Source organism: Trichophyton verrucosum, assembly GCF_000151505.1.
Source record: "Trichophyton verrucosum HKI 0517 chromosome Unknown contig00652_1.f1.exp, whole genome shotgun sequence".
Classification (NCBI taxonomy): domain Eukaryota; kingdom Fungi; phylum Ascomycota; class Eurotiomycetes; order Onygenales; family Arthrodermataceae; genus Trichophyton; species Trichophyton verrucosum.
Window position 1 is genome coordinate 30,272 of NW_003315300.1, and position 25,993 is coordinate 56,264.

General features: G+C 47.0%; 10 protein-coding genes and 1 non-coding gene across 11 annotated transcripts; 7 read left to right on the top strand and 4 right to left on the bottom strand.

Annotated features, from left to right (window-relative positions):
* Positions 1–154: 154 nt before the first annotated feature.
* TRV_05904 (uncharacterized protein) lies at positions 155–4,268 on the top strand (the record flags this gene model as incomplete). The annotated part of the gene is made up of 3 exons (XM_003019995.1): positions 155–1,205; positions 1,270–1,423; positions 1,484–4,268. 3 exons carry the CDS (start codon positions 155–157, stop codon positions 4,266–4,268), a joined length of 3,990 nt encoding a protein of 1,329 aa, XP_003020041.1.
* A 223-nt stretch (positions 4,269–4,491) lies between these two features.
* Positions 4,492–8,781, top strand: TRV_05905 (ubiquitin C-terminal hydrolase, putative; the record flags this gene model as incomplete). The annotated part of the gene is made up of 7 exons (XM_003019996.1): positions 4,492–4,663; positions 4,724–5,319; positions 5,382–5,485; positions 5,549–5,745; positions 5,798–6,361; positions 6,539–8,626; positions 8,729–8,781. The coding sequence occupies 7 exons, from the start codon at positions 4,492–4,494 to the stop codon at positions 8,779–8,781; spliced, it is 3,774 nt and encodes a 1,257-aa protein (XP_003020042.1).
* Positions 8,782–10,128: 1,347 nt separating this feature from the next.
* Positions 10,129–10,780, top strand: TRV_05906 (uncharacterized protein; the record flags this gene model as incomplete). Its single annotated transcript, XM_003019997.1, has 2 exons — positions 10,129–10,193; positions 10,240–10,780. The coding sequence occupies 2 exons, from the start codon at positions 10,129–10,131 to the stop codon at positions 10,778–10,780; spliced, it is 606 nt and encodes a 201-aa protein (XP_003020043.1).
* Positions 10,781–10,904: 124 nt separating this feature from the next.
* Positions 10,905–11,708, bottom strand: TRV_05907 (sugar O-acetyltransferase, putative; the record flags this gene model as incomplete). Its single annotated transcript, XM_003019998.1, has 3 exons — positions 10,905–10,997; positions 11,073–11,464; positions 11,564–11,708. 3 exons carry the CDS (start codon positions 11,706–11,708, stop codon positions 10,905–10,907), a joined length of 630 nt encoding a protein of 209 aa, XP_003020044.1.
* A 441-nt stretch (positions 11,709–12,149) lies between these two features.
* On the top strand, positions 12,150–12,244 carry TRV_05908. The gene has a single exon. It is a non-coding gene; the product is annotated as a tRNA-Ile (tRNA).
* Positions 12,245–12,459: 215 nt separating this feature from the next.
* On the bottom strand, positions 12,460–14,031 carry TRV_05909 (uncharacterized protein; the record flags this gene model as incomplete). Its single annotated transcript, XM_003019999.1, has 1 exon — positions 12,460–14,031. One exon carries the CDS (start codon positions 14,029–14,031, stop codon positions 12,460–12,462), a length of 1,572 nt encoding a protein of 523 aa, XP_003020045.1.
* Positions 14,032–14,494: 463 nt separating this feature from the next.
* Positions 14,495–16,380, top strand: TRV_05910 (uncharacterized protein; the record flags this gene model as incomplete). The annotated part of the gene is made up of 4 exons (XM_003020000.1): positions 14,495–14,960; positions 15,071–15,135; positions 15,187–16,123; positions 16,175–16,380. 4 exons carry the CDS (start codon positions 14,495–14,497, stop codon positions 16,378–16,380), a joined length of 1,674 nt encoding a protein of 557 aa, XP_003020046.1.
* A 401-nt stretch (positions 16,381–16,781) lies between these two features.
* Positions 16,782–18,213, top strand: TRV_05911 (uncharacterized protein; the record flags this gene model as incomplete). Its single annotated transcript, XM_003020001.1, has 3 exons — positions 16,782–17,022; positions 17,094–17,711; positions 17,765–18,213. The coding sequence occupies 3 exons, from the start codon at positions 16,782–16,784 to the stop codon at positions 18,211–18,213; spliced, it is 1,308 nt and encodes a 435-aa protein (XP_003020047.1).
* Positions 18,214–18,865: 652 nt separating this feature from the next.
* Positions 18,866–20,104, top strand: TRV_05912 (uncharacterized protein; the record flags this gene model as incomplete). Its single annotated transcript, XM_003020002.1, has 1 exon — positions 18,866–20,104. One exon carries the CDS (start codon positions 18,866–18,868, stop codon positions 20,102–20,104), a length of 1,239 nt encoding a protein of 412 aa, XP_003020048.1.
* Positions 20,105–20,542: 438 nt separating this feature from the next.
* TRV_05913 (uncharacterized protein) lies at positions 20,543–23,534 on the bottom strand (the record flags this gene model as incomplete). The annotated part of the gene is made up of 4 exons (XM_003020003.1): positions 20,543–21,091; positions 21,149–21,379; positions 21,430–23,335; positions 23,494–23,534. 4 exons carry the CDS (start codon positions 23,532–23,534, stop codon positions 20,543–20,545), a joined length of 2,727 nt encoding a protein of 908 aa, XP_003020049.1.
* A 919-nt stretch (positions 23,535–24,453) lies between these two features.
* On the bottom strand, positions 24,454–25,140 carry TRV_05914 (uncharacterized protein; the record flags this gene model as incomplete). The annotated part of the gene is made up of 1 exon (XM_003020004.1): positions 24,454–25,140. The coding sequence occupies one exon, from the start codon at positions 25,138–25,140 to the stop codon at positions 24,454–24,456; it is 687 nt and encodes a 228-aa protein (XP_003020050.1).
* Positions 25,141–25,993: the final 853 nt, after the last annotated feature.

A 25,993-nucleotide genomic window follows, 5' to 3' on the forward strand; every position in this document is an offset into this window, starting at 1 on the left:
GCCAAACCTAAAGCTCTCCCCAGCCTAACCATCAGCGACCCCCAGAGCTCTCCCCCCCCCCAATCCTCACTTCAAGCCCCTACCAGCTAGAGATATCCCTTTGAGGCTCTTTTCACGAAGCAAACAACAGACAGCCGCCATACTGGAAAATGTCATGGGCCCTACCCCGCTAGAGCACTCTAGCAACATCACCGCCGCGAGCATCAGCAGTGGTACCGGCCCTGGCACCTGCGTCAGCCCGCAGCCACAGTCGATCGACACAAACAATCCAGTCGTCCGTTCTCCAGCGGGTATCCATACTTCCGACTCGCCCTCGTCACCTGTCCAGTCGTCGTCGCCAACTGGCTGCAGCGAACTCATGGAAGAACTAAACTCAGAGTCCACGCGCAAACGTCCCCGGCTTGATAGCGGCAGCGGTGCCAATTGCACGCATGACTCTGCCTCAATGTCTACACCTACGACTCCGGCAGAGACCAGTGAAGACACACAGGATAGCCAGCAGAACCTGCAAACTCCCCAGGATCAAGTTGACAATACTCCAGGTACTATAAAAGAAGGTGCGGTGGGAACTCCGGATGGACGTAGCGTGCATGGTGGACCTCCAACAGCTGGCGAGGATCAAGACGGAATGCCGATCACTCCTGTACCCGCAGCTAACACCCAGAAATCAATGAATGGCAGTCCTGTCGTCCCTCCTCGTCCATCAAGTCGAGTTACCATTAATATGAAGTCTCCAACTTCGGAAACAGCACAATCTCAAGCCACACCCGAAGACAGGGAAGCCACAGCCTCATCAACGGAAAAGCAAGATCCCGCAATAGAGAGCGGCAATAATGTCTCGAAACCTGAGCTTGATCCTATTTCGCAGTTGGACGGCGAGTCGGTTGTATTCCAAACCAACCCTAACCCAACGGTGAACCATGATATCCACTCTAGTATACCCATGGAACGGACTACCATCGTCATTCCCGATTCGCCTTCTTCTGCTGCAAGCGTCGAGATCGAGGTTGCAGACCCGGAAGACATGGACCAGGATCCAGCTACTACGAGTTGGAGGCCATTAGATGATGCCATACGGGCTCCAAGGGAACCTGAAGTCGTTCAGATTCATGAAGAAACCTCCCTTGCAGAAGCATTCCCAAATTTCAGAGCAGCATATAATATCCGCGAGTGTGTCTTGGATATGAAAGCTGCTATGGAGAGAGGTCAGTGCGACTTTTATATATTTTTTATCTGCTTTGTAGGGAAGACTGACTTATATATTTATAGGAACGATACGTGATCTTAATGTGTTTGATGCCCTCAGGTCTTGGTTTGATTTATGCAGTGAAACTATCAGCGTTCTCACATATCAAGCATTTATTGAGGACCGTGATTTTTGGGAAGAGGTTCCTTCTATCATTGAAGGCCTTCTGAGGCGGACGTAAGATATATACATTCTGTATACTCTCGTACTAACTACCGTGCTAACTCGGCTATTTAGAACGGAGTTTGTGGCAGAAGAAGGAGAAAGTCCAATGTCATCTGTTGAACAATTTCTCTCTTGCTATGTCGAGATTGCAATGCACGTCATCTCTCTCGATTCACAGCAGCTATCTCAATCCCCCGATGATAGGGCTGCTCAATATGACCCAATATCAAGGACTTACTGGATGCCACTTGCCTCGATGCTCCAACTTCGTAAAATTCCCCTATATACTGCAATGGAGCGTGATTACGGTTCTGAGATCATCGACTTGGTCGGCCATCTTAATGACTGCGTTGCTGGTCAACAGGTCACTGGCGTACTTGTGCTCACTAATTTCATGAGGGCCGTTTCGCCTTTCCTTGCCAAGTCACCTATTCTCACCTCCCTATTTACTTCTGCTCTCAGCGTCGCCCACAACGTTCTAGACTCCTTCGTCGGGAGAAGATACCAACCCGATTATGGCCGCCCTAACCCTAAGGAAGTGATTACACGGGTTTATGCATTACTCCGGTTTTCTGAGCCTGTATACCGATCTCTGATAGAAAAGTCCTCATCCGGTCTCTCTAGTGACACCAGCGAGACAATTATCCGTACCATGGGCAATTCGTTCCGGATCCTTTGTAGTTTTGATGAAGGGTCAGCTACGGCTATTGGCAGAGACCTGGAGCTCAATGTCCCAGATGGCGTTAACTCCCTTGAATTCGCCCACATTGTCAGCTTAGGTTGGAAGTTCACTATACTTAAGAAGCATATCATGAGTGGCCGCATGGAACTGCGAGTCTATGGCATGGAGTCCATCCAAGGTGACCTGGTAAATTTCTGGTCTCAACATATCCAAAATGTGCCTGGTGCGCTTAACCATGCAACAACCAAATACTTGGTCAATTTTTTGCGCGAGCATAAGATTGTCGATTATGTCGTTGGCGTCGAATCGCATCCTCAACTGATTAGCCGTGGCAGCAATATTGTCGGTTTCCTTGTCGTAACTTCGACATATACTAATGAAGATACAGATATTATATGGAAGACTGTCAGCGAGAGCCATGACCCCAGAACTGTATCCGAAGTCCTTGCCATGCTTTCGTCTACCTTCAGTATGCACCACGAGCCCGAGCCACTTATTTACATCTGCAACAAGCTCATAGAGTTACCCCTACAACGCTTCGACGTTCGTATGATTGAATTCTGTGACATGCTGCTGAACGCTGTAAGGAATAAACATGCGGAATCTTTACGTCACCAGGAGCTCGGCCACTACCCACACATCGATATCATGCCCGTCCGCCTATGCGTCAGGCTGATTCGAGGAGCACTGTCTTCTAATGAACTCCCTCTTGAGCAGAGGTCTCAAATCCAGAGATTCGCTAGTAAACAACTTTCCCAGTTTGTTAGCCTTGGTATACGCGAAGCAGATAAGACCGAACTTTATCAGCAATGTATCCAGGATGTTTCTGATATGAACGAGTTTGCTCTCGGGAGTATCCATGCTCTTAATGCCCTAATTCCAACCTTTGATACCCAGGATATTCGGCGTCTAGCTCTAGACCTCGACTTCACCCGCCTCATCATTACGGAACTCGCACATGCAGCTACGGCACCGGCCGCTGATGGAGAGGATGAGCACCTATGCAACGCCATCGTACCACGACTGAACCTAGTCCATCGCATTATCGACAAAGTGCCGGAGACAATTTCTCCTGAGTTAATCGATAGTCTGTGGGATAAAGTATTTACATCGAAAGTAATAAGTGAGCAGAACCGAAATTACATGTGGGAAATTTTGTCCAAATCTGCCTCCCGATGCCTCAAACGAAACGCATTCCTGGAAACGTTTATGAACGATTATCTTCCCCGCATCCTACCAGAGGACATCACAGAGTCTGTACTCTCATTCGCAAAGCAAACAGTGAATTACGATGTTAAATTCCATCACCAACCCGTCACTTGTGATGGAGAAGTAATCACTATTCCCGGAATGGACAGGATCTGGCACTTTATTCTATCAGCACCCAATCCAACAATCGGTATCAATGCTATCAACTTTGCTATAGATACATACTTGGACCATTCCCTAATCAAAGGAAGCAGCCCATCATCTGCTGAAGCAACGCATGTATCCCTCGTCGATCGCTGCGTAGCCCAACTAGCAGCTGCAGCCACCAAACTAAAAACGTTCATGGATGGAACCACAAGTGGTGAAGACGAACCTATGGTCATAGTCCCATCCGATAAGGAAGTCCGCGCCGAAGAGTTACGCTTTGCCCGCTCCCTCCTTTTTCTCCGCCAACTTCGCCAAGGCCTCCGTACACGGCCCCATTATACTCCTCCCCAAGGTTCACCACCGTGTATGCCGCTCAACCCAGAGTCAATAAGGGGAGAATCTATAGACATATCTTATCAGGCGTTCAGTACAGGCTCACAATCTCGCATTCGCACATTTACCATCGGAGACTTATCAACTGCCTCTGAACTCGCGGATAAAATCGCTCATGTCACTGGTTTCTCTAAATTCACTACCATCAGCGGTGGACAAAGACTAGATCTACGTGGGGGGAACGCAAACCAGACGATTCGAGATCTGAAACTCGCAACTGCAGGCTTACTTATTGTCAGGAAAGATTCAGATGCGTATGAGGCTTCATTTGGCGGGAGGCGTCAAAGTTTGACACTTGTTGATTCAGAAGTGTTGAAACATTTCAATGACCTTTATGACCTATTGAGCTTGGACGAAAGGTTTTCAAAGGAGGTGGGCAACGAATTCTATTTCGACCCTACTTCTGGGAATGAAAATGGTAACTAACGCCTCTTCATAGATATTCGACTTCCTTGTTCTATTTCCTCCGCAGCAGGCAGTTCGTGATTTTGTCCGATCCCCTGAGATAGGCGAATCGGATATGTTCCCTATTGAAAAACCATATAAACTCCTTTACATCCTCAATTGTCTAATTGTGTGTATGCGGGAAGAGAGCATGAGCGTATGATATTGCACCTATTTCCAGTGATTTAAACTCTCGTCTATATCTATGCTAATATATGGCTACCAGTTAAACCGCGATCAAGGTTTTATTTCCCATGTTATTAAGAACATTGATGCTATTCTGATGAAGCCTGGAATGTCTGAGCTCCTGCGCGAGAATGCTTTGAAACTCAACATTGCATGCAGCTTCGTGAACTGTCTGCTTGTGGCTTTGAAAGGCAAGATTCCAAAATTCTTTCAATAGTATTTCCGAGCTTTTTGGCTGACACTTTATATAGCATTTGCAAAATCAACATCAGATTCATCACAGCGTCTATTCACGAACCCGTCTGGTTTAATCTCCCTAATTCTCTCCTTGCTTACTCTGGATCGCAATGATTCCTCTATCCCACTTAATGAACCAACATTACAGCGACTTATATCAAGCTCATTTGCAACACTCATCGAAGCTTCCATGAACGACGACCATATATGGGCTGCATTGAAGGACTACACGCAGATGCCAGATCTCATATACAGCTTACTACTCTCCGAGCCTCGGCCAGGTATTCGGAAGGATATTGCAGAGATTATTTTCTGTCTCTGCGGCGAATCACCACTCCAAAAAGGTTACTGGTCAAACACAGTCTCAAAGAACGCCATTTTAACTGGCAATCTCGCGACTGTCACTGGTGCAGATATGGTGAAGTCTTTTTGGCAACCCATTTCATTACTTTTGCCTCGGGCTGTCGAGCATCCCCAGCTTGCACAGGAGTTCTTTGAGGTTGCCTTGGTGACTTTCCATACTGTTGCTATGCTCCCTACGACAGAGATCCCATATAAGCAATATGTGCAGGATTGGGGAAATATTCTTTTGAGTCACAATGGCAAAGAGGTAAGTAACTGTCCACCCAGCCTCGTTCACTATGAAGTGTATAACTGATAATTTCTATTTAGTTTGTCGGTCGTGAACGTGTTGATCATGTTGTCTTGGGCTTTGCTTATCTCCTAAAGATGTGCCTCGAGCTCGCTATTTCAGAGAATATTGATGCTGGTACTACGTAAGTCATTCAGATTTCTCTTCTCTTTAATATCCAATCGTTAATTTGTTTGACCATTACTAGCATCCTTATGGCGAATTTGTTCATCACCCTCCTTTTCCCCAATCTATCCGATACCCAAGATGATAAGATCCAACCAGGTATTCCGATCATGAACACTACCACTCGCCAAGAGATCTATAGTATCATTCTTCTTCTTTGTCGGAGTACGAATAACTGCGCAGAGATGCTTGAACTTCTCGAAGACATAATTCCTTATGGTACGTCTTTCTCATGCCTTCAAATCGTTCTCATATACTAATCAGCATCTAGACTACACATATGATCCTACGTGGATATTTGATCGTTCGAAAACCATTCGCTCCGCGGAAGGATATGCTGGTCTCCGCAACCTCTCCAACACATGCTATCTTAATTCCTTATTCACCCAATTATTTATGAATCTAGACTTCCGCAAGTTCATCCTGGAAGTCGAAACTTCAGAAGACGATCCTACCCAAGCAGTTCTTACCGAGACAAAGAAAGTGTTTGCATACCTTCAAGACACATGGCAGAAGAGTGTCGATCCCCAGAATGCTGTGGACACTATTCGAACGTATGATTATGAGCCAATTGATATCAACATTCAGATGGATGTCGACGAATTTTATAACCTACTTTTTGATCGATGGGAAAGCCAAATACGCTCCGCTGAGGATAAGAAAAAATTCCGATCTTTCTATGGCGGTCAGCTTGTACAACAAATCAAGTCCAAGGAGTGCGAGCACATTTCTGAGCGCCTAGAACCGTTCTCCGCCATTCAGTGTGATATCAAGGGTAAGCCCGGCCTTGAGGATAGTTTAAGGGCATATGTCGAAGGAGAGATCATGCAAGGAGGTAGGTTTCGCTCATGTTATGGTCCTGTTGTTCATTACCACTGACATCATGTTACAGACAACAAATATTCTTGTACCTCTTGCGGAAAACACGTAGATGCAGTCAAAAGGTAAACAATTTCTTATTATAAGCAATATCAGACTATATTACTAACCTACAACAGGGCGTGTTTGAAAGATATACCAGACAATCTCATATTTCATTTAAAGAGATTCGACTTTGATGTCATTTCAATGATGAGGAGTAAGATAAACGACGAGTTCCATTTTCCTGAGCGCATAGATATGTCCCCTTTCACCATCGATTATCTTAGCAACCCTGATGCACCCATCGAACCTGATATGTTTGAACTCGTCGGAGTTCTGGTTCACAGCGGCACAGCTGAATCAGGACACTACTATTCCTACATCAAGGAAAGGCCATCGGCTGGGCCAAATAACTCCTGGGTGGAATTCAATGACTCCGACGTGACAAGATTCGATCCTGCTAAAATTCCAGACCAGTGTTTTGGCGGCACAGGCGACAATATGCATAGCTTGAGCCATGTCCGTTTTGGCTGCAAGGTGTGGAACGCATACATGCTCTTCTACCAACGTGTTTCGAGTATGGAGAAAGCGAAGGCAGTTTATGAGGATTCCATTGGTGATTCCCCAGCTCGCATTCCTCTTCCGTTGGAATTAGGAAATCACATCGCCCTGGAAAATGAAGTGTTCATTCGCATATATTGCCTCTTAGATCCAAACCATGCACGCTTCGTTGTTGGCCTCTTTAATCGAGCACGAGAGATCAACCGGACCGAGAACACTGCGATCGCCTCAAAGATTCAAAAAATGTCAATGCATGTCGCCCTGGATACTTTAGAACAGCTCGTTGCCAGATCGAAGGACTTGCCAGAAGTTGAGCCCCTTCTTATCGACATCAAGAGATCTATCGATGAATGCCCTCGCGCTGCATACTGGCTTTTGCAGTGGACCGGTAAAAGACCGCTGCTTCTGAGGAATCTTATTGCAAAGAGCCCCAACAGTGTTATTCGTGTTGGCTTTTCGAAGCTTCTAGTAACAGCATTGAGCCGCCTGCAAGATCGATTAGGGGACGCGGACTCCGACAGAGAACTCCAAGGTGAATATCATCGAGAATATATGGATATGCTTGAAAAAGTTGTGGGAATCATGGTGATTATGTGGACCACACTTCACTTCTACTCTCGTGCCTGGGATGACTATTTTGAGGTTTTAGTTGAAATTGCCAACCTTGGACTGTATGAGGTTGAAACACTAATAGAGCATGGCTTCCTTCTCCGATGTCTGGAAATGGTATGGCTGGATGGCCATGATTCCAGGAGACTTAAAGAAGTCTACCCCGCTTACGTACGGCTGATCGAGAAAGGGAGGAAATTCTCGCACTACAAACTCACCGAGCTGCTTGCTATTTTCTTGGAGAACATTGACATAGCCGCCGATCCAGTACGAACCGGTCAGTCACGACGAACAGAAGCTGGCAAGCTTGCACTTTCCTATGCGGAGAGCGAGCTTGTTCTGGCGTTGGGTGACAAAAGGGAACTTGCACTCTTAAAGAAAGTCATTGAGCAGCAAGAAAACGTTGATGCGGCACGGAGAATATTCACTACTTTTTTGAGCACGACTCCGGCAATCGATGGACTGATGGATAGCATAGTACATATGCTTGAGGAGGGCCTAGCGGTTGAACCAGCTTCTCTCGCCAGTCCGTTTCTTGAAATAACACTCCTCTTCTGTGGCATGGTTCCTGAAATTGACCGTGTTCGAAGTCTCATTGAATTTGCTACAAAATCAGTTGACTCGATAAACGAGGCCGGTGGCCGTGATCATATCACTTTCATCCAGACACTTCCAACACTTAATAACACTGCCATTTTGGAGCAAGACGAGTTATTTTTCTTGTCTCTAGTGTTAGAGATGGCACCTTATTGGGCGCCAACATTACTCCATTACGACGATCGATTGGTCCGAAATTCAGCGTTTGAATATTTGCAAGAAATACTGTTCCTCAAGAACCTTGATGATGCCACGGAAACTACTCGACAATTCTACCAGCGAACTGGACGCCAGTTGGGACAAGCCTGCATTGATAAGCTTCAAACGACATACCTCGCTACCTCAAATGCCCAGACCGTTGTGGATGCATCGACTGTTGAAATCATTCAATATGTCATTAAATTGTGCATTGAAAAGTATTTTGATGAGGAAAATATCGAAGGTGACAGAGCTATTATTGATCGCGCTGGAGGTTTGTTTTTGTTTACCCTTTCGTACATCCCTTTTCAATCAAAGCGGATATAAGCTAAGTCTCATGCAACAGCTGTCCTCGCAAGTTTAGAGCAGTATACAGTGGAAATGCCAGAGGATGTTGGATCAGGTAAGAATGAGGCCCTCGCTCCTTAAGCTTCAGAATTATGTGTTGCCGCGAACCGTTGTTTTGTTATTAACCTGTGCTGTTTTTTCTTTTGTCTTGCCCAATATTCAGGTCCTGACTTTCCTTCAGATGCCTGGGAGGATAATTCCGTGATCGCCAGTGACTCGGAGATTGGCCTGGCTACTTCGCCGTAGGAGTTTGTTCGGCACGTTAGCACAGGTTCCCCTTATATGATCTACGATCAACACGTTCCATTTCACCCTAATACCAAAACTGCCCAAGAAAACAACTGCAGTTATTATCCTGGCAGTAAACTCAGGTTGAATATTGACGAAATTATTTGCTATGCAATGACCCCTTGACGACCACATTGACGATACACTTTCCACACTAAAAAAAAAAAGGGAAAAAGAGAGAGAGAGAGACCGAGATAAATGGAATGTTTTACACGTTATGCTACGCATTAAATGAGATCAATGAATGAACAACATCCTACAGGATACTCGACGGACGCTCTGGTGCATCATAATGGAGTTATTTCGTTTTTCTTCCCTCACCCTTCCGTTGTACGTGTGATAAGCATGTCAAAATCGGAAGGAGGGAGGAAAGGAAAAATACAAGGAGAGAGAGAGGGAGGGAGGAGGAGAGAGAGCATCAATTAATGACACGAAGAAAAAGCTTTCCTTGCTGGTTTTCACATGGTCAAGTTTTGTTTTCGAGTTTCCAATGTTATTTCTATCCAGAGACAGATCAGAGTGGGCCAGAGCCCTGGAAATGTTTCAATACTCCTTTCGCTTGCCCTGGGCTTTATGGCTTAGTTGTTCTGTCTGCGTTGTTTACTTCGTTGGTGCATTTATTAGGGGGTAAGAATGCTTTCTAAGGTCAAGGCGCCTCCGGCTGGGTCCGTTAGAAGCATTTGCTAATTGTAATAAATGCTCACGCGCACTCGTTCTATCATTGGTTTAATTCGAAGCCTTAATGCATAGCAATTGTATAATAACCGTAATAATGCCATTAGCCTGTGTATAAATTGTCATGATCCAAATATTTGTCCCATCATGGTAAAAATGTGTAGCGGGATGACAAGTTGAGTTATTGTGCTGATCTCGAGGAAAATATTTCGGTTGCCAACTTCATGAAATAACTAATTATGCTAACACCACACTAACTTATTAAATTAGTTAGTTAACGATAGTTTCTGTTGTATAAAAGACCGGTTCACTCTAGAACGACATACAGACACAGAAAACGCATTTTCAAGTGCGATACGGCTCAACCCATCGGGTAGCATCGTACGGAATGAGTAGATACCGAGCCTCTGCTCCGGCGTAAGAATCTTCACGACATCAAGTATGATACACTTGCAGAGGCTAACAATGTGTAAAGAACAGAGCTCTCTCACGAACAACAAGAAACAGTCGAGGACCTCCTGTACCGGTAGGTCTGCTTGGTGCTATCAATGTGACACTGGCTTACTCGTTCAGCAGATTATTATACCCTATTCGATCATGGAGAGATGAAAAACCGAAGCTGTCAAAATGCAAAAGGTGGAAAAAGCTAGAACTGCGCAAGGAGGCTGCATCCAAAAATAAAGATGAAGAAAGAGCTCCAAGTAATATGTCTGCATCTTCTAACGCGCCCGAGGTGCTGAAAAACCTTACCATCGGGTTCAATTCGACCATGAGATCTCTCGAATCCCTGGGAGAGATGGACCGGGATACGTCAAACCCAGCAGTTCAGGAAGAATACAAAGCAAGCAAACAGTCAAGGAAGTTATCAGTGGTCTTCGTCTGCAGGTCGACGGCTCCTGTACCACTGGTTGAGTCACTTTCATTCACTGTCAAGCGACTATCAGACCTTGAACGAGGGAAAGGGATTCGACTGGTCTACCTATCTAAGAACGCCGAAACGAGGATGGCAGATGCTGTAGGTATTCCCAGGCTGGGTGTCATTGGAATTAAGGAGTGCCAGTCTGCTAGAATCCTAATTGACTATGTACGAGAGAACGTTCCACCACCGATATATTGAACACAAACTTGCAATGATAGCACCGTCTGAATCATGTCTTAGCACCTTATATATCTAATATGCGTATTCTATAGGTAATCTATACCTAGAAGAACCCTGAACAGTTATGGACCATGTCAATTATTTATTCTTTCTTTTGTGACGGATCCATGTCAGTCTCTATTCGGCGGATAACTCTGGCTGGGTTTCCTGCCGCTACATGAAAGGCCGGGATATCCTGTATTATGGTCAGCACATAACTAAACACTTGAATTTGTAGTTACATGCAAAGAATTCCTTTAACGATACTTACCTTGGTCACCACGCTTCCAGCACCGACAGTAGCGCCATTACCAATGGTCACACCTGGCAGGACAGTAACGTTTCCACCTATCCAGCAATCCTCGCCAATATGAATCTCTTTACCGAACTCTGGTCCCTTTGTCCCTCGTCTAACAGCAGGATCTAATGGATGACTACCGGCATATAAATTCACATTAGGTCCAAACAGTGTCCTGGCACCAATGGTGATCAGACAAGTATCCAGTGCAATACAGTTGAAATTGATAAATGCACCCTCTCCGACCTTAAAGTTGCAGCCATAATCAGTTCGTATGGGGGCTTCTACCCAGGGATCATCCTCAAAAAGGGCATCATCTTGCTCTTGGGTGGCAGCTTGTGGTGGCATAGGACGTTTATCACAGACTATACTACCAGACGTTAAACGTTTTGGCGATGCTGGATATTACGAAGGGCTGACTTACTCCCTCCATAACTCCACACGGCGTCTACGAGTCACCTCACCCGCGTTATTGAATCTATCACAGGCAGCCTTGCTTCTCTCCCGCTCCGCTATCAGATCGGCTGTGAATGCTGTGTACAGCTCTCCCCGGAGCATCTTCTCCCGCTCTTTAAGGTTTTCAGAACTGGGTTCCGTTGGTTGGACCATGGCCACCGCTTTTAATCTCGGTAAATATATAACTTGTTTAGAAGCGATATCTTAAGTATCTGAACTGCGTTTGTCTCTGCTTGTTGTCTGCCGTAGAGTCGTTGTCTTTCTTCTGTTGCTCCCCCTTTTTGCGCCTTGAAGTTTAGCCTCGGCTTTTAATAAGATTATGTAATGTTAGGTCATATATACTTTAGTGTGGTTATCACAGCAACTGATCAGGTGGCCTCAATAAATTAGCATCCCACTCCATCTTGCCACTTTTTTTCTCCCTTTTTTTTTTTTTCTCCTGCTGCAAATCCTCCCAGCAGGCGACAGAAGCTGGATCACTGTTTCTGACTTTTATATCCGCTTTTACTGGCGGTTGGCTTGTCATTTCAGTTGGTGTGCCGCGAGGCTGCGCCCTACATATACACCTAGTGGCGGGTTGAATCTTCCATAAGCGGTCGTATAGTGTAGCTGGTTAGCACATCGGATTCTGATGACTTCACAGTCAGTTTCACATTCCGGTAACCCTGGTTCGAATCCTGGTATGACCTTAATTTTCTTTTTTTTTCTTCATGCTCTTTTCTTCAGCCGTCCACGAGATGGTAGATATCTTTTTTCATACTTTCTTTAGCCTAGATGGAGGAGGATGATAGCGAAATATAAAAGTTTCTATCTCCCCTTGGGATCGTAGTTGTTTATTCTGACTAGATCGAGTAAATATCTGGAAGCTAAGTCTCATTCAAACAGAACTCTGATGATTATCACATCAGTCCCAGTCATTGATATATTGGGGAATCTCATCATCAGCATCATCGACTTTGGTTTGACGGATATGTCGAACTGTTGCTGCCTTTGCTATGAGTTGGGGATCAACGCCAAGTCGCATGATATCCTTCAGCACAGACAACCGAGGCGATACTTCCATTGCATTCCGACCGTCAGCATTGAAAAGAGTGATATCTGCACCGCGCCTAAGCAACTCGTGGAAGTATATGTAGGCCCTTTGTTTGCAGGCAAGAATAAGAGGGGTATTTTGATTGTTATCCCGGGCATTGATATCTGCGCCTCTATCAAGGAGATCAAGAAAAATGGCTTCGTTCTCCGCGAGAACAGATGCATGGAGAGGCGTTCGGCCAGCATTGTCCCTTGCCTCAATATCGGCACCATTCTTGTCGACCAAAATACTGACAAAATTTTCGCAGCCATGGCTTGCACAATGAAGGGCTGTGCGGCCATCATGGTCTGTCATATTCGCAGAGAATCCGGCGTCTATTATTCCCTGTAGCGAGCGTAAGTGGCCGAGTGTTGCAGCATGATGAAAGGGACTTAATCCAAGTGCTACATGGCTAGGATTTACGCCATTTTTCGCAAGCAACTCAGCCAAGGCTGCATTGTTATGTAGGACAGCTTTATGCAGCAAGTTTTGACCTGCCGAACTGATCCACGAATCAACAGGAAATCCATCATCGATCAAGGCCCCGACCACTTCATGGACCTGGCGCGCCACAGCAGTGGCAATAAGGTGGCTTTGGTATTGTTGGCTTGATGCTGAGCCTTCGTTTCGCTTCGCGATGAGATATCTACCAAATGAGCGAATAACGTCCTTTCGGCGCCTATCTCTGTATGGTATGATATCAGGGCCCACGTTTGCTATCAGTGCAGGCTCGTCCGTACAGCTCCATAACAAATCTGCAAACTTTCGAGAGGGGTACTTCTTTAGTACTTCTGTGGCATCCCTACAGCCGCCTTGCTCTTCCAGATACCGCATAACGTCTTCCTGGGCGTCGGCTAGCCACGCTAGTCTAAGAGGAGTGTACTCGTCAAAGTCAATAGCATTGATATCGGCCCCATTCTCTATCAGCAACTTGATAGCCTCAAGTGACCCTCCTTTAGCAGCCATATGAAGAGCTGTAGCGCCCGTCCTTTGGCATCTCATGTTTCTCCTATCCATTAAAAGCCGAAGAATGGCTGCGGAACCATGAAATGCTGCAATATGAAATGCAGGGACGAACGTCCGGTTCTCACGGCTCACGGGTCGGGTTTTGGCACCTCCATACCTGTTTATGTACCGCCTGACAATGAATTCATGTCCTTGATCGATGGTGATTGCAAGTGCGGTTCGAACCGTGCCGCTGGGTAATCCACAACCTTCTGTGTCCTGCTGCTGAAGCAGTTCAACGTATTTCTGGTATGAAATGCGAGAAGCCCACCCGCGAATAGCCCGAACAAGATGACGGCTCCCAGCAAGCTTGATGTTGTTGTACTCAACGACAGGTATATATGAGAGCACCGAAGTGATTATCTCGTATGGAAGGCTGTCGATGGTCGCTGGAGACATCTTGATCAAGCGTTTTAGACCGAAGTAACAACTCTTGATCACCGAGTCTGGATGCTCCCCGTTTACATTTATTTATATGTTATGGGGAGACGCCAGGCTGCAGCGGCTCAGCCGCTTGACTGGCTGGAGATCCACCAAGACCAAAGATGACTCAAGCGTCTTGCAGGGGCCCATGGCGTATGTAGTAATTTTCTGATCATTTTCTTTCAATACTACCCCAGAGCAGGTGGCTCCTCTCACAGACTATCACAGTCTATCAACTTGAACTTGGTTGTCGTGAAGAGGGCGATTTTTATACTTAACTAGTTAGTTACGGACTCCATCACGTGACTGGTATAAAATCCCCTCGACTTCTAAAGGTAAAAAAAAAAAAAAGGAAATACGAAGTATTCAATTCATTGTGTGACTCAATCAGCAGAGATTGTTCGCTTTGAGTGTTTAGAAGTCCTCATAGACATAGACAATGGTGCACTCTGCAAGAGTTGGCGTCCTCGGTGGCGGCCAGCTTGGTCGTATGCTGATGGAGTCCGCAAACCGCCTGAACATCCAGATGAATATACTCGACGCGGAGGCGGCACCGGCAAAGCAGATCAGCGCGCATGATACCCATGTAACAGGCTCATTCATGAACCCGGAGGCAGTCCGCAAGCTGGCTGAGGTTAGTGATGTGCTAACAGCTGAGATTGAACATGTCGATACGTTTGCTCTGGAAGAGGTACAATCATTGGTCAAAGTCGAGCCTAGCTGGAAGAGTATTCGGATTATCCAGGATAAATATGCGCAAAAGGAGCATCTAGCCAAGTTCAATATTCCCCAGGCAGAATATAGGGAGATACGAGAGAATCGGCTTGAGGAACTGGCTAAGGTTGGGCAGGAATTTGGATACCCGTTTATGTTGAAGTCAAAAACTGGTGCTTATGACGGGAGAGGTAGGATGATATTTCATATTTAGTTTCCGCTTCAATAAATATGTATATTCTGGTATTTGCTGACTTACTGCGGTTAGGGAATTATACGGTAAAGGGGGAATCGGATATAGCTCCTGCTCTAGAAGCTTTGAAAGGCAGACCCCTCTATGCTGAGAAATGGGCTAAGTTCAGGATGGTAGGCTGAACCGTTTTTGTATTATGTATAACATGAGCTAAGGTCGTATAGGAACTAGCTGTTATTGTGGTTAAGACAAAGGATACTGTTCTGTCATACCCCACTGTCGAGACTGTCCAGGAAGACTTTATATGTAAGCTTGTCTATGCGCCGGCTCGAGGTGTCTCGCAAAGAATCAATGAAAAGGCTCAGGAGCTAGCCAGAAATGCTGTTGCTGCGTTCGAGGGCAAAGGAGTCTTTGGAGTTGAGATGTTCCTTCTAGAAGATAGCTCGCTGTTACTATGTGAACTGGCTAGCCGGATCCATAATTCAGGGCACTACACAATTGAAGGGTGTGGCCTGTCGCAATTTGATACCCATCTACGGGCCATTCTTGATCTGCCTATCCCACCACAGAGCCTGCAGCTACGGCAACCATCGATTATGCTAAACATCTTAGGTGGGTCTGCTCCAGACTCACATCTGGATATTGCACGACAAGCCCTGTCGATACCGAATGCAAGCATCCACCTGTACAGCAAAGGGAATGCCAGGCCAGGACGCAAGATGGGTCACGTAACTGTGACAGCATCGACGATGCATGAAGCCGAGGCTATTATCCAACCGCTGGTTGAGTATGTCAACGGCAAATCAGTAGCATCTGCACCTTTAGCCACACCAAAGCCCCAGCCAACAGTGGGAGTCATTATGGGATCTGATAGTGATTTGAAAACCCTTGTTCCCGGGTTGAAACTGCTCCAGGAGTACTTTGGCATCGTGCCGGAGGTCGACATTACCTCTGCTCACCGCACCCCTGAGTATATGGCAGAGTATGCGGCATCAGCTGCATCTCGCGGCATCAAGGTGATCATTGCTGCTGCCGGCGGTGCTGCTCATCTTCCTGGAATGGCCGCTGCCCATACCTCTCTGCCTGTTATTGGCGTTCCTGTCAAGGGTAGTGCCCTTGACGGTGTTGACAGTCTGTACAGCATTGTACAAATGCCCAGAGGTATGTTTCTTATTCCGTACCGTACTGACGAATAATACTTACATGTATCAGGTGTCCCTGTTGCCACTGTTGGAATCAACAACAGCATAAACGCTGCTCTTCTCGCAGTAAGAATACTGGGTGCTTTCAACCCGACCCTGCGCCAGAGAGTCGAAGAGTATGCAAAAGCCGCGAAGACCGAGAACCTTGACGTCAAGGGAGTGAAGATGAGGGAGATTGGATGGGAAAAGTACTTTGACCAAATGGAAAAGAAATAAACCAGTTCAAATGGCTACGAAATGAATGCATGCAGATCGTTCATCTCATGAACAAAACTTCAATGAACTACTCCATATCACCGGCGTCTCCTCCGTAGTAATATATCCCGTAAAGCCCAGTGAATATGATTTATATCCACCAGCTTATAACATATTCTATCTCTTTCTCCTTCTTTTCGACCCTTTTTATGCCTCCTGACAACAAAATATATGCATTCACGTGACGCAATCTGCTTTTCCAACCAAAAGGTCGAGGAAGAAGCAGAATCAACACAGCAAAGCGACAAGAAGCAGGAGAAACAAGAGGAAACGAGGCTGCAATCGAGCTCGATATAAGCGAAATAGGAACGAAGACGATAGTCGACGGAAGCTGTCGGGCTTCTGCGAGTTTGTCATCCATGATGGCTTCGAACGGCGCTGGAACGAAAGGTATGGACTCATCACCAACTGCGTCATCGCGACGGCTGCTTGCGAGGGATACAGGGCTGACAGTTAATGATGCAGTGCTGAATCTGCCTGCGAGCACCGATCCCAGCTTTGTCGATGCCTCCGGATACAAGTTTAAAGAGAAGGACTTCAAGTCCGGCAAGGTCAAGGTGAAGAAGGCCGCCGCGAAGTTGCTGAATGGCCTTCCAGAGCCGAGTACGTATATCGCCTTGATATCACTTACGCTTCACCTCAAAATGAGACCTCGTTCTAATATTTACTGCTAGATTCCAAAGATGAACAAGATCCCCGAGGCTCGTCGTCGCCTATCCTACCCGAGATGGACGCCCAAACGATGGCAGCCTTTCCCACCGGCAAACCAAGAGAAACTAAGCTCGAGACCGTGATATGCAAGCACTGTAAGAAACCAGCCCTTAAGCAAGCGGCCGCAGAACATATACGCGCATGCCTTAAAGCAAAGCAAGAGAAGGCCCGAAAGAAAAAGGAAGCCAGAGAGGCAAAGTTGACGAAGGACAAGCCTGTGGATAAAGAGGGCACTGAAGACGCGGAGGGAGAAGTTGTTGCTATGAAGGGACAGAAGAGCGCGAAGAAGAGCGCCGGAGACGATGCGAAGAAGGGGAAGAAGCGGAAAGTCGACGCCGACGAAGACAAGGAGCCGAAGAAGAAAAAGAAGGACGAGCCGAAGCCAAAGGTACCGAAGCCTAAGGGACCAGTCGATGTTGAGAAGCAGTGTGGTGTTATTCTTCCGAACGGTGCTCAGTGTGCGAGGTCACTGACCTGCAAGAGCCATTCTATGGGCGCAAAGAGAGCTGTTCCGGGACGGTCTCTGCCCTATGACATGCTGCTGCAGGCATACCAGAAGAAGAACCAGGCCCGCCAGCAGAGTATGTGTCTTTTACATATATTCATATATGGCATGATGCTAACTACTTTGTAGAAGCGGCTATCGATGCAAACGCACCTATTCACGACGACATCGACGGCAACGGCCCCATCGACTCGGACGAAGAGAAAGATGCGGTCATGGCTGGACTGGCTCGATCTCGTCCTCAGCCGCTGGTCACTCACCCGCTCATGTCCACCCAGCGCAAATACCACCTGATACGCATGAAGGAGATGTTCTCTCAGGCTCTCGGGGGCGGAGGAGGAGCAGGTGGAGGACTGTTCTCTGGAGACTCCATCTTCTCGGGCCGCAGCATATTTTCACGCTCAGAGTCGCCTCCCTTTCCGTCTTCTGCTGCGGGCAACCCTACAGATAGCTCTATACAGCAGCCCCAGGACAGCTCGAGGAAGTCTTTGCTCTCACAGCAAGCGGTTCAGAACCGGGCAGCCCAGTCTGCAGCAGCAGTGGCAGCAGTCCCAGCCAAACCTGTGACGGCATCTTGACCGACTTGACCCATCTCTAGGACATATTCTTCACTTTCTCTTCTTTCTACCCGGCGTTAAGGCTGCATCGGCTTGGTTTATCATCACTGGGAGCACTTTGGACGGCGACGGGATTTATTTCACCTTTACTGGGACTTTGGTGTACTTTTTTTTTTTGGGACGAAGGCTTTATGATACCCCCAGAGACGCTCGATGTATGAATATTCATGAACGCAATATAGCTAAATACTACTCTCGGTAGCCATCATATGACAACACTCTGTATCATCTCATCTATCTCTGTCTGATAATACTCTTCGTTCTGCTGGTAGTGAAAATATAAATACATAAAAAAAAAAGCGACTCCGGCGTAACTAAAATAAGAAAACGAGCTTTGCTGCCTGCGCCATCTTTCTTCCAAGCTCCCTCAACCGTCACCAACACCTTCGTCACCACCAAAGACACAGGACAGACACCCCGAACCGCCGCAAAGCAGGACCTCCCTGCATCCTACGGCCTCTCGAGAGCTTCTCGTCTCACCAAAGCAGCCCAAGAGCAGTCGTGCCGTCCTGCTCGCCTGTGAACTACACCTCTACTCGACGCCACGTCGCGAGACGGTGGCCTCAAATCCCTCCTTCGATCCTCGCCTGCGCATCCCTTTGCCCCAGAGACCATGGGGAATTCCGTTCCTGACATCGATGCGATCGGGATAAAAGCAGAGCCGCACCTGGCAGACCAGTTCCGGCGCGAAGTGGCCCATCTGCTGGGCCGTTCGTCGCTATCGTTCCCCGGCGCGCAACCCGTCAGTTTCGCATCCCATCATATCCGCGAGCTCCAGGAGAAGGACTACTACGTATGCGAAAAGACGGACGGGATACGATGTCTGATGTACTTTGCGCGAGGAGATCCGGACTCGGATACGCCGGAGATTCACTACCTGATCAATCGCAAGAACGAGTACAGGTTCATACCAGGCCTACATTTCCCCATGCCGGACGACGATACCTTCCAGAGCTTCCATGTTGACACGCTGGTGGACGGCGAACTGGTTAATGACACATACGAGGATGGCACTGAGCAGCTGAAGTACCTGGTATTCGACTGCTTGGTGCTAGATGGCACGAGCCTGATGCACCGTACGCTGGACAAGAGGCTGGCATATTTCAAGGAAAAAGTGCTCAAGCCGTATAACGCCATGTACAGGAAATTCCCCGAGGAGAAGAAGCACCGGATTTTCGCCGTGGAGGACAAGTCTACCCAGTTCAGCTACGGTATTGAAATGATGTTCCGAGAGATCATTCCCAAAGTCAAGAAGATACATGGGAACGATGGCTTGATCTTTACCTGCCGCAGTACACCGTACAAGATCGGAACGGACGAGCATACATTAAAATGGAAACCCCCAGAGGAAAACAGCATTGATTTCCGTCTAAGGCTGGAGTTCCTTTCTATAGAGCCGGACTCGGAGGACGAGGCAGACGGTATCACCGAGGCGTACCCAGACTACGACGCCCTACCGACCTGTCATCTCTTCGTTCTGCATAATAGAGGAGAGTACCGCCATTTCGGACTCATGTACATCACCGAGACGGAATGGGAAGGGATGAAAGCTCTGCAAAAGCCTCTGGATGATACCATCGTCGAATGCATACAGGACGAACAAGGAAGATGGAGATACATGCGGTTCAGAGACGACAAGGCAGATGCGAATCATATCTCAACCGTGGAGAAAGTGCTTCAGAGTATCCAGGATCGAGTAAGTGAAGAAGAGCTGATCAACTCTGCGCCCGCTATTAAAGCAGCTTGGAAGAGGAGACAGGCTCAGGCTGCGGATGAAGAGGCTGCCCGACGGAGGGGGATGCATAACGGCATTCCCAACGGAGCCGGAGCAAAGAGGAAATACGGAGAGTAATATAATGTCCCCTTCTCTGCAATCCTCTTCCTCCAATACTAGGTTCTGTGTTTACGAATCTCTTTTTTCTGAAGCTCCTGGCTGAGTATTTATATGCAGCCTTTACTTCGCTCAAGGTATTCTAGGTGTGGTGGTCTTCTCACTTGGTTTCTTAGAACTTGTATCAATAAGTCTGTTACGGCGCGGTTCGTTTATTTATTTTTATCATCAGATTCTGTACACGTAGCCAGGCTGTTCATACACACCTGGTTTTATGGTTTGCTCATTTCAGGTGTTGGTTTGTATGCTGGAAAAATAAGGGAGAGAGGGTGTCAAATTTCATACTTATTTCTTCTATCTTTTCCTTTTGACCTTTCGACTTCACAAGCTGACCGGACAGAGAGCGGAAGCAGAACGGGACAACAATGTGAATTTGGTACTCTAAATACTGAATGGGCTTCAATATTCAAAATCATCATCCACGGCCCCCTTGGTCTTGTCCATTGCTACGCTCTCCTGTTTTCGATACATCTCCGCAACAGCTTTTGTAGTCGTAGCTTGGTCTGGCTTCTTGTCGTCTCTCGCCTTGATGTATCGGGGGAATCGTAATGAGATACCCTTAGCTGCGGAGCCACCAGTGTTGCCCATCACTTCATCACTGGCAGCGCTATACCTGGGGCTGAGAGTGAGATCAGCAGCCTTGACTTCCCATACGAACTTGGGCTCAAACCAGACGTCTGGCTGGTCCTTGGGGACTGTTGAGTGAGAGTAAAACGGCTTTGGTTTATCGATAACAAGCGGGCTGAGGGTTTCATGGAGTTCCTCCAACAAAGCTTCTGAGAAACCTGTGCCAATATTGCAGATTGTTTCGTAGTTCTGAGTCTTGGGATTATATGCAGCTAGTAGGAAAGCACCATACACGGATGTACGTTTGCCACGACCGAAATATGCGCCCAAGACGACAAGATCGAGGGAATCACCAATGCCAGCAAGGTAGTCTTTCTTGACCTATAGATTTGATGAATCAGTGAATTGTTTCAATATAAGTCGGATTTTTATGCATACCTTCAGCCAGTTTCTACTTCTCTTGCTTGGCTCATAGCCACTGTCCTCTGTATCTAACATCTTCACCATGAGGCCTTCACAGGAGGCTTTGACGCTCTCATCAAGCATGGTCTGTATTTCTTCCAAATCGCTAGTGTTTCCGTGCTGAGCAAAGGCAAACTCTCCCTCAACTGGCACAAACGCTTCATGTAAAAGGGCACGTCGTTCCCTCAGCGTCTTTTTAACGGTAGGCTATGTATAGTCAGTATCATTCTTCTAAAGAGGGACAAGTAAAAACTCACCTCTCCATTCAGGAAGAGCAAGTCAAATGCAAAAACACAGACTTTAACCTTGATGTCTTCCGATTTCACGTCCTTTCGCTTCCTAGTCATGAGTTGTTGAAAGGGAAGGACCTTTTTGTTAACAGTGTCCCAAGCAACTGTTTCACAGTCCACAACAAAACTCTGGGTGCCAGGCTTCACCCAGGCCTCCAGTTTTTCGAGTATATCAGGGTATTTCTTGGATAAGTCTTCAGAGTTGCGAGAAAAGATAGCGCAAAGGCCCTCGCCGTCTTTTTGAAGTGTTGTAGAAGCCGCTGGGTATTCCTTGATTGTGTCCCGAGAGATGTAATGGATCTGTGCTCTCTCGCCATCATACTTGTATTCGCATGTGAAATGCTTCCCTTCGAATCGGTCAAGAACTTCACTAATGGATTTGGTAGGTTTAGCAAGCATAGGTTTCAATGGAACACCAGGCTGCAATTTGCAGTTGTCTGGCAAATTGAAGATTCCGTGTTTAAGCATGGCCGGAATGATCACTTCATATGATGGAAGTTCACTATCACACAATATTAATTCAGATATACCACCAAAAATGTTCAGAAGTGGAGCATACCTATAGACAGTTTTAAGAATGTCTTCGCCCTTGGCAAGCTGATCTGTACTTGGAGGTTTCCCTCCGTCCATCTCAGCCTCGTGTGCTACCATTGCATGGGCTAAAGCGACAAGCACAGTCCTCTCAGCCAGTCCAAGCCGAAGTTTACCTTCCAAAAATCGTACAATGAATTTGGCTTCACTAGCACCACCCCTATTTTTGGTAATATCAATGGTTTTTGACCCCTTCCCTGCCTTGTCAGCATCGGCAGCAGAGAGCAGTTTTTTAATGCCTGCAATCTTTTTCTCCTGAGACCCGGTACCATGCGTCTTAGCAATGGCCAACAACCCTTCGTGTACACCCCGTACAGTCAGCGCTTTAGGCTTGAACATGGTAGGCTGATTTGATCGACTCTTTGCGGCAACAAGACCAAGATCGCCGATTTCATTTTGATCTGCTTTGATGACTGCAAGGCTGCGTCCGGTCGATTCACCAATAGCTTTCATGATTAGAGATTCACCAATTCCGAGTTCAATTCCAGCATAATCTGCTGCTAACTTATTTATCATCAACTGGACGGTAGAAAGTAAGTCATCCGGGGTAAGACGGAGTACTTGGCGCAAGAAAAGCGCGCAGTGTGACAATATAATAAGACGTTTTGTGGTCATTTCGATGTGTGAGAAGGTGGTGCAAAGCGCGGCGTAGGGAACGGGGTCTCCGGCCTTCCAATCCGGGTACAGGTCTTTGGGTTTGGATGTGAGAGTGCTCTGGACTTGTTTCCGTTGTTTAGCTGCGGCCTTCTTCTTCTGCTGAACCTTGGCCGGCTTATCGTCTATATCATCTTCCTCAATCTCCGAAGCTGAATTCTCCTCGGCGGAGGATTGCTCTGGTTCAGCATCCGATTTGATCTTAGTTGGCGATTGTTCACCGGTAGCAGCCGCCTTACTACGACCACCGTTGACAGGGCTCTTGGCTTTGGTATTGGATTTTGGTGATCTCCTCCGGCGCTTCGTGACGGGTTGCTCATCTGACTCCTCATCACCTTTGATTGCGACAGCCTCCTTTCGTTTTTGCCTCCTGGTCACAGGAGAAACAGACTCGCTTTTCTCACCACCAGACAATATTTCCCCATCTACATCCCCGTCATCAATTGGTGGTGGAGTACGCTTGCTCTCCGCACGGCCAACTTGCTTCTGGGGTGTTTGAGGGGCCCCTTCCGCGACCTCATCGTCTTTCTCCTTGGTCTCATCATTCTTACTACTGCTTGACTTTGATGAAAACGCAAGGGTAGATTGTTTCTTTGGCGCTGGGTTGCTATTGGAGCCGAAAAATTTCCTACATTCACAAAGTGTATAATGAAATCAGCTAGATGAAGTTATAAGAGACCGAATATAGGTATTATCTTCCCAGAGAATCACAGAGGCGCAGCATGTCAGAGCATATAGCTATCCAACCCTACGCACCAAAGTGTCGATTGAGGGTCTCTCACGTACCCTAGGGTTGACTGTTTCGAGCCACCCGATTTTTGAGCCATAATAGCAGACACGGGAGTTATATTGGTATATAACGTTCGAATGTAGTGTGAATTCTTTTGAAATTGGTAGAAGAATAGTAAAGGCCGAGTTCGCGCAATGTTTCGGGAGCAAATTGAGGCCGAGAAACTCATAGAATCAGGGATAAATTTGAATGAGAAAAGAAAAAGAGGCTAACATCAAACGATGAGGATGAGCTAATGAGGCAGTACTGTAGTTTATTGCTGGGGGAATGCAGAAGAAATTGAGGGAGCGACGTTAAAGGCTGAGCCGATACTGCATGTTGGCGCAAGGGCGTCGCGCAGCATTTATTGTAAGACAGCCAACATTCGACTGGTGCCTAGTGCAATGTGGGCCCCGTTGACACCATTGACGAGATTGTCCAGGGGTGAACTGCTGCCTGTTGACAAGAGACCAGGATATGGTGTTGGAGATGGGATATTCCGCCGTGTTATAGACGAAGCTTGAAGTGATATTACAGTCTTTGTATTACACGCGCGAAAGTTAGAACAAGCGCGTCGCGTTAATTTTGCACGTGACCTGCTGCCTGCCCAGGTGGAGAATACGAGAAAAGGGGCTGTTGCTTCTATTATTAGGCAGCGAGGTTGAGTTCATGTATTTCTAGCTTGAGATAAATATATCGATTAAGAGTTTATAAGTACTCCGTATATGACATGGAATCATGTTAAATGAGTTGCAACTGCATACATATTGGATGTAGCGAGTTGATGTGAACAAAGCCCGTGTTAGAACAATTTGGATTTCAAAGCACCCTGAAAAGATTAACCGTAGAAATAGCAAAAGCAGACTCCAGCAAAGATAGATTCCATCAAACATTCAAATTTCCTGTGAGCTTAGAGACACCTCAACGCTGTTGTACCGCATGAGAGGTGAGCTATGGCCGTTCCGTACTACGAGTGATTAGGCTTCCTTCTTTACTCTCATGACCCTGGAGTTAGATGAGACTTTGGCCTGGTTGGTCTTTTCGTTAGCTGCTGAAGTTGGAATAGGCGGGACACCTGGGATAGAGGGAAGGCTTGGCAGATGTGGGAGGCCTGGGATTGAAGGAAGACTTGGGATAGGAGGGATAACAGTAGGGATAGCAGTGGGAATAGCAGTGGGGATAGCAGTGGGAATAAGAGTAGGAATAGCGGTAGGAATCAAGGTAGGAATGGCAGTTGGGACGAAAGTGGGAATGGCCGTGGGTACTGGTAGATTTGGTAGGCCAGTCGGTAATCCAGTAGGAATAGCCGTTGGAACCCAGGACGGAAGTGGAACAGATGGAATGGGCAAGCTGGGAAGACCTGGGACTCCGGGAATATTGGTAGGAAATTGTTGTACCTCGGCATCATCCTCTGCAACGGATTCGGGGCGGGCGTTGCGGCGCCTGAAATTGGGTGGCACTCCTAGATAATTTTGTGAGCTCTTGAGACAGAGAATATCGATCGGTCCTAATGAGATTCTTACCGGCGTCCACGCATAATTTGGTTCCGGCTTAACCCATCTGTTCACGCTCTGCAGGAGTACATTTCTGCGAGCAGTTATGCAGGTATTGCTGGTATCCACGATTGCGGCACAGGCACTGAGGACTGGGGAACGGGCAGCCATATTCCTTAGACTTGCTTATCCCGCTGTAGACGCAATTTTTCTGAAGTACGGAGTATATAAAATCAGTAACGAAGGTACGTCAGGCTCTGGTGGGAAGGTTTGCGGCATACAGGACATGGTGGAAAATTGTTGATGGGAGCAAGGTCGATAGCCAGGGCTGCAGCCGCCATCATGGTTACTGGGAGAAAGATTGAGAGTTTCATGATGCTGGTAGCAAGCTTTGTTGTAAAATAATCAAAGTGTCGATATTAAAGGGATAGACAGGGAGATAGAGAGATGATTGAGGTCTGGGGATGATTGAAAGGATAAGAAGAGAGCAATAGAAGAGAAGAAAGACGGTGATATTTATATCTGTCAGGGACACAGATGATCTGAAGCAGTGATTGACCATCTATCATATTTCCCCAGAATGCCCGCGAAGGTCGTATCGATCATGATCGTCACATCGGTGGAGCGGGTGGAAATCGCAAAAGGGGGTGGATCCTGTAGCGCAATGGGGTCGCACGCGAACAATAACAAGAGCACGTATATAGAGAAGGGGAAGCATTAGTCCATTGCACGATGGCTAAGACCGTTAACTAACTATCAGTCATGGATTGACTGGTTGACAGCCCGCCGAGCCATGGCTGAAGTTTATGGCGGGTGTATCGGGGTAAAAAGCAATTCAATGCCACCTTGACTTGCCACGACCTTTGCTAGTCCACCGACTATGGGCATTTGAGTTCATACCATGAAATTCTCCGGGGTATAATATGGACAAGGCCGAGTATTCCGCTCTGTAGCGTACACTTGTAATGCTCGCAGGACAGCCAGACGATCCAGTGGCTAGGGCCTAGACATAGCGAATTTCCAG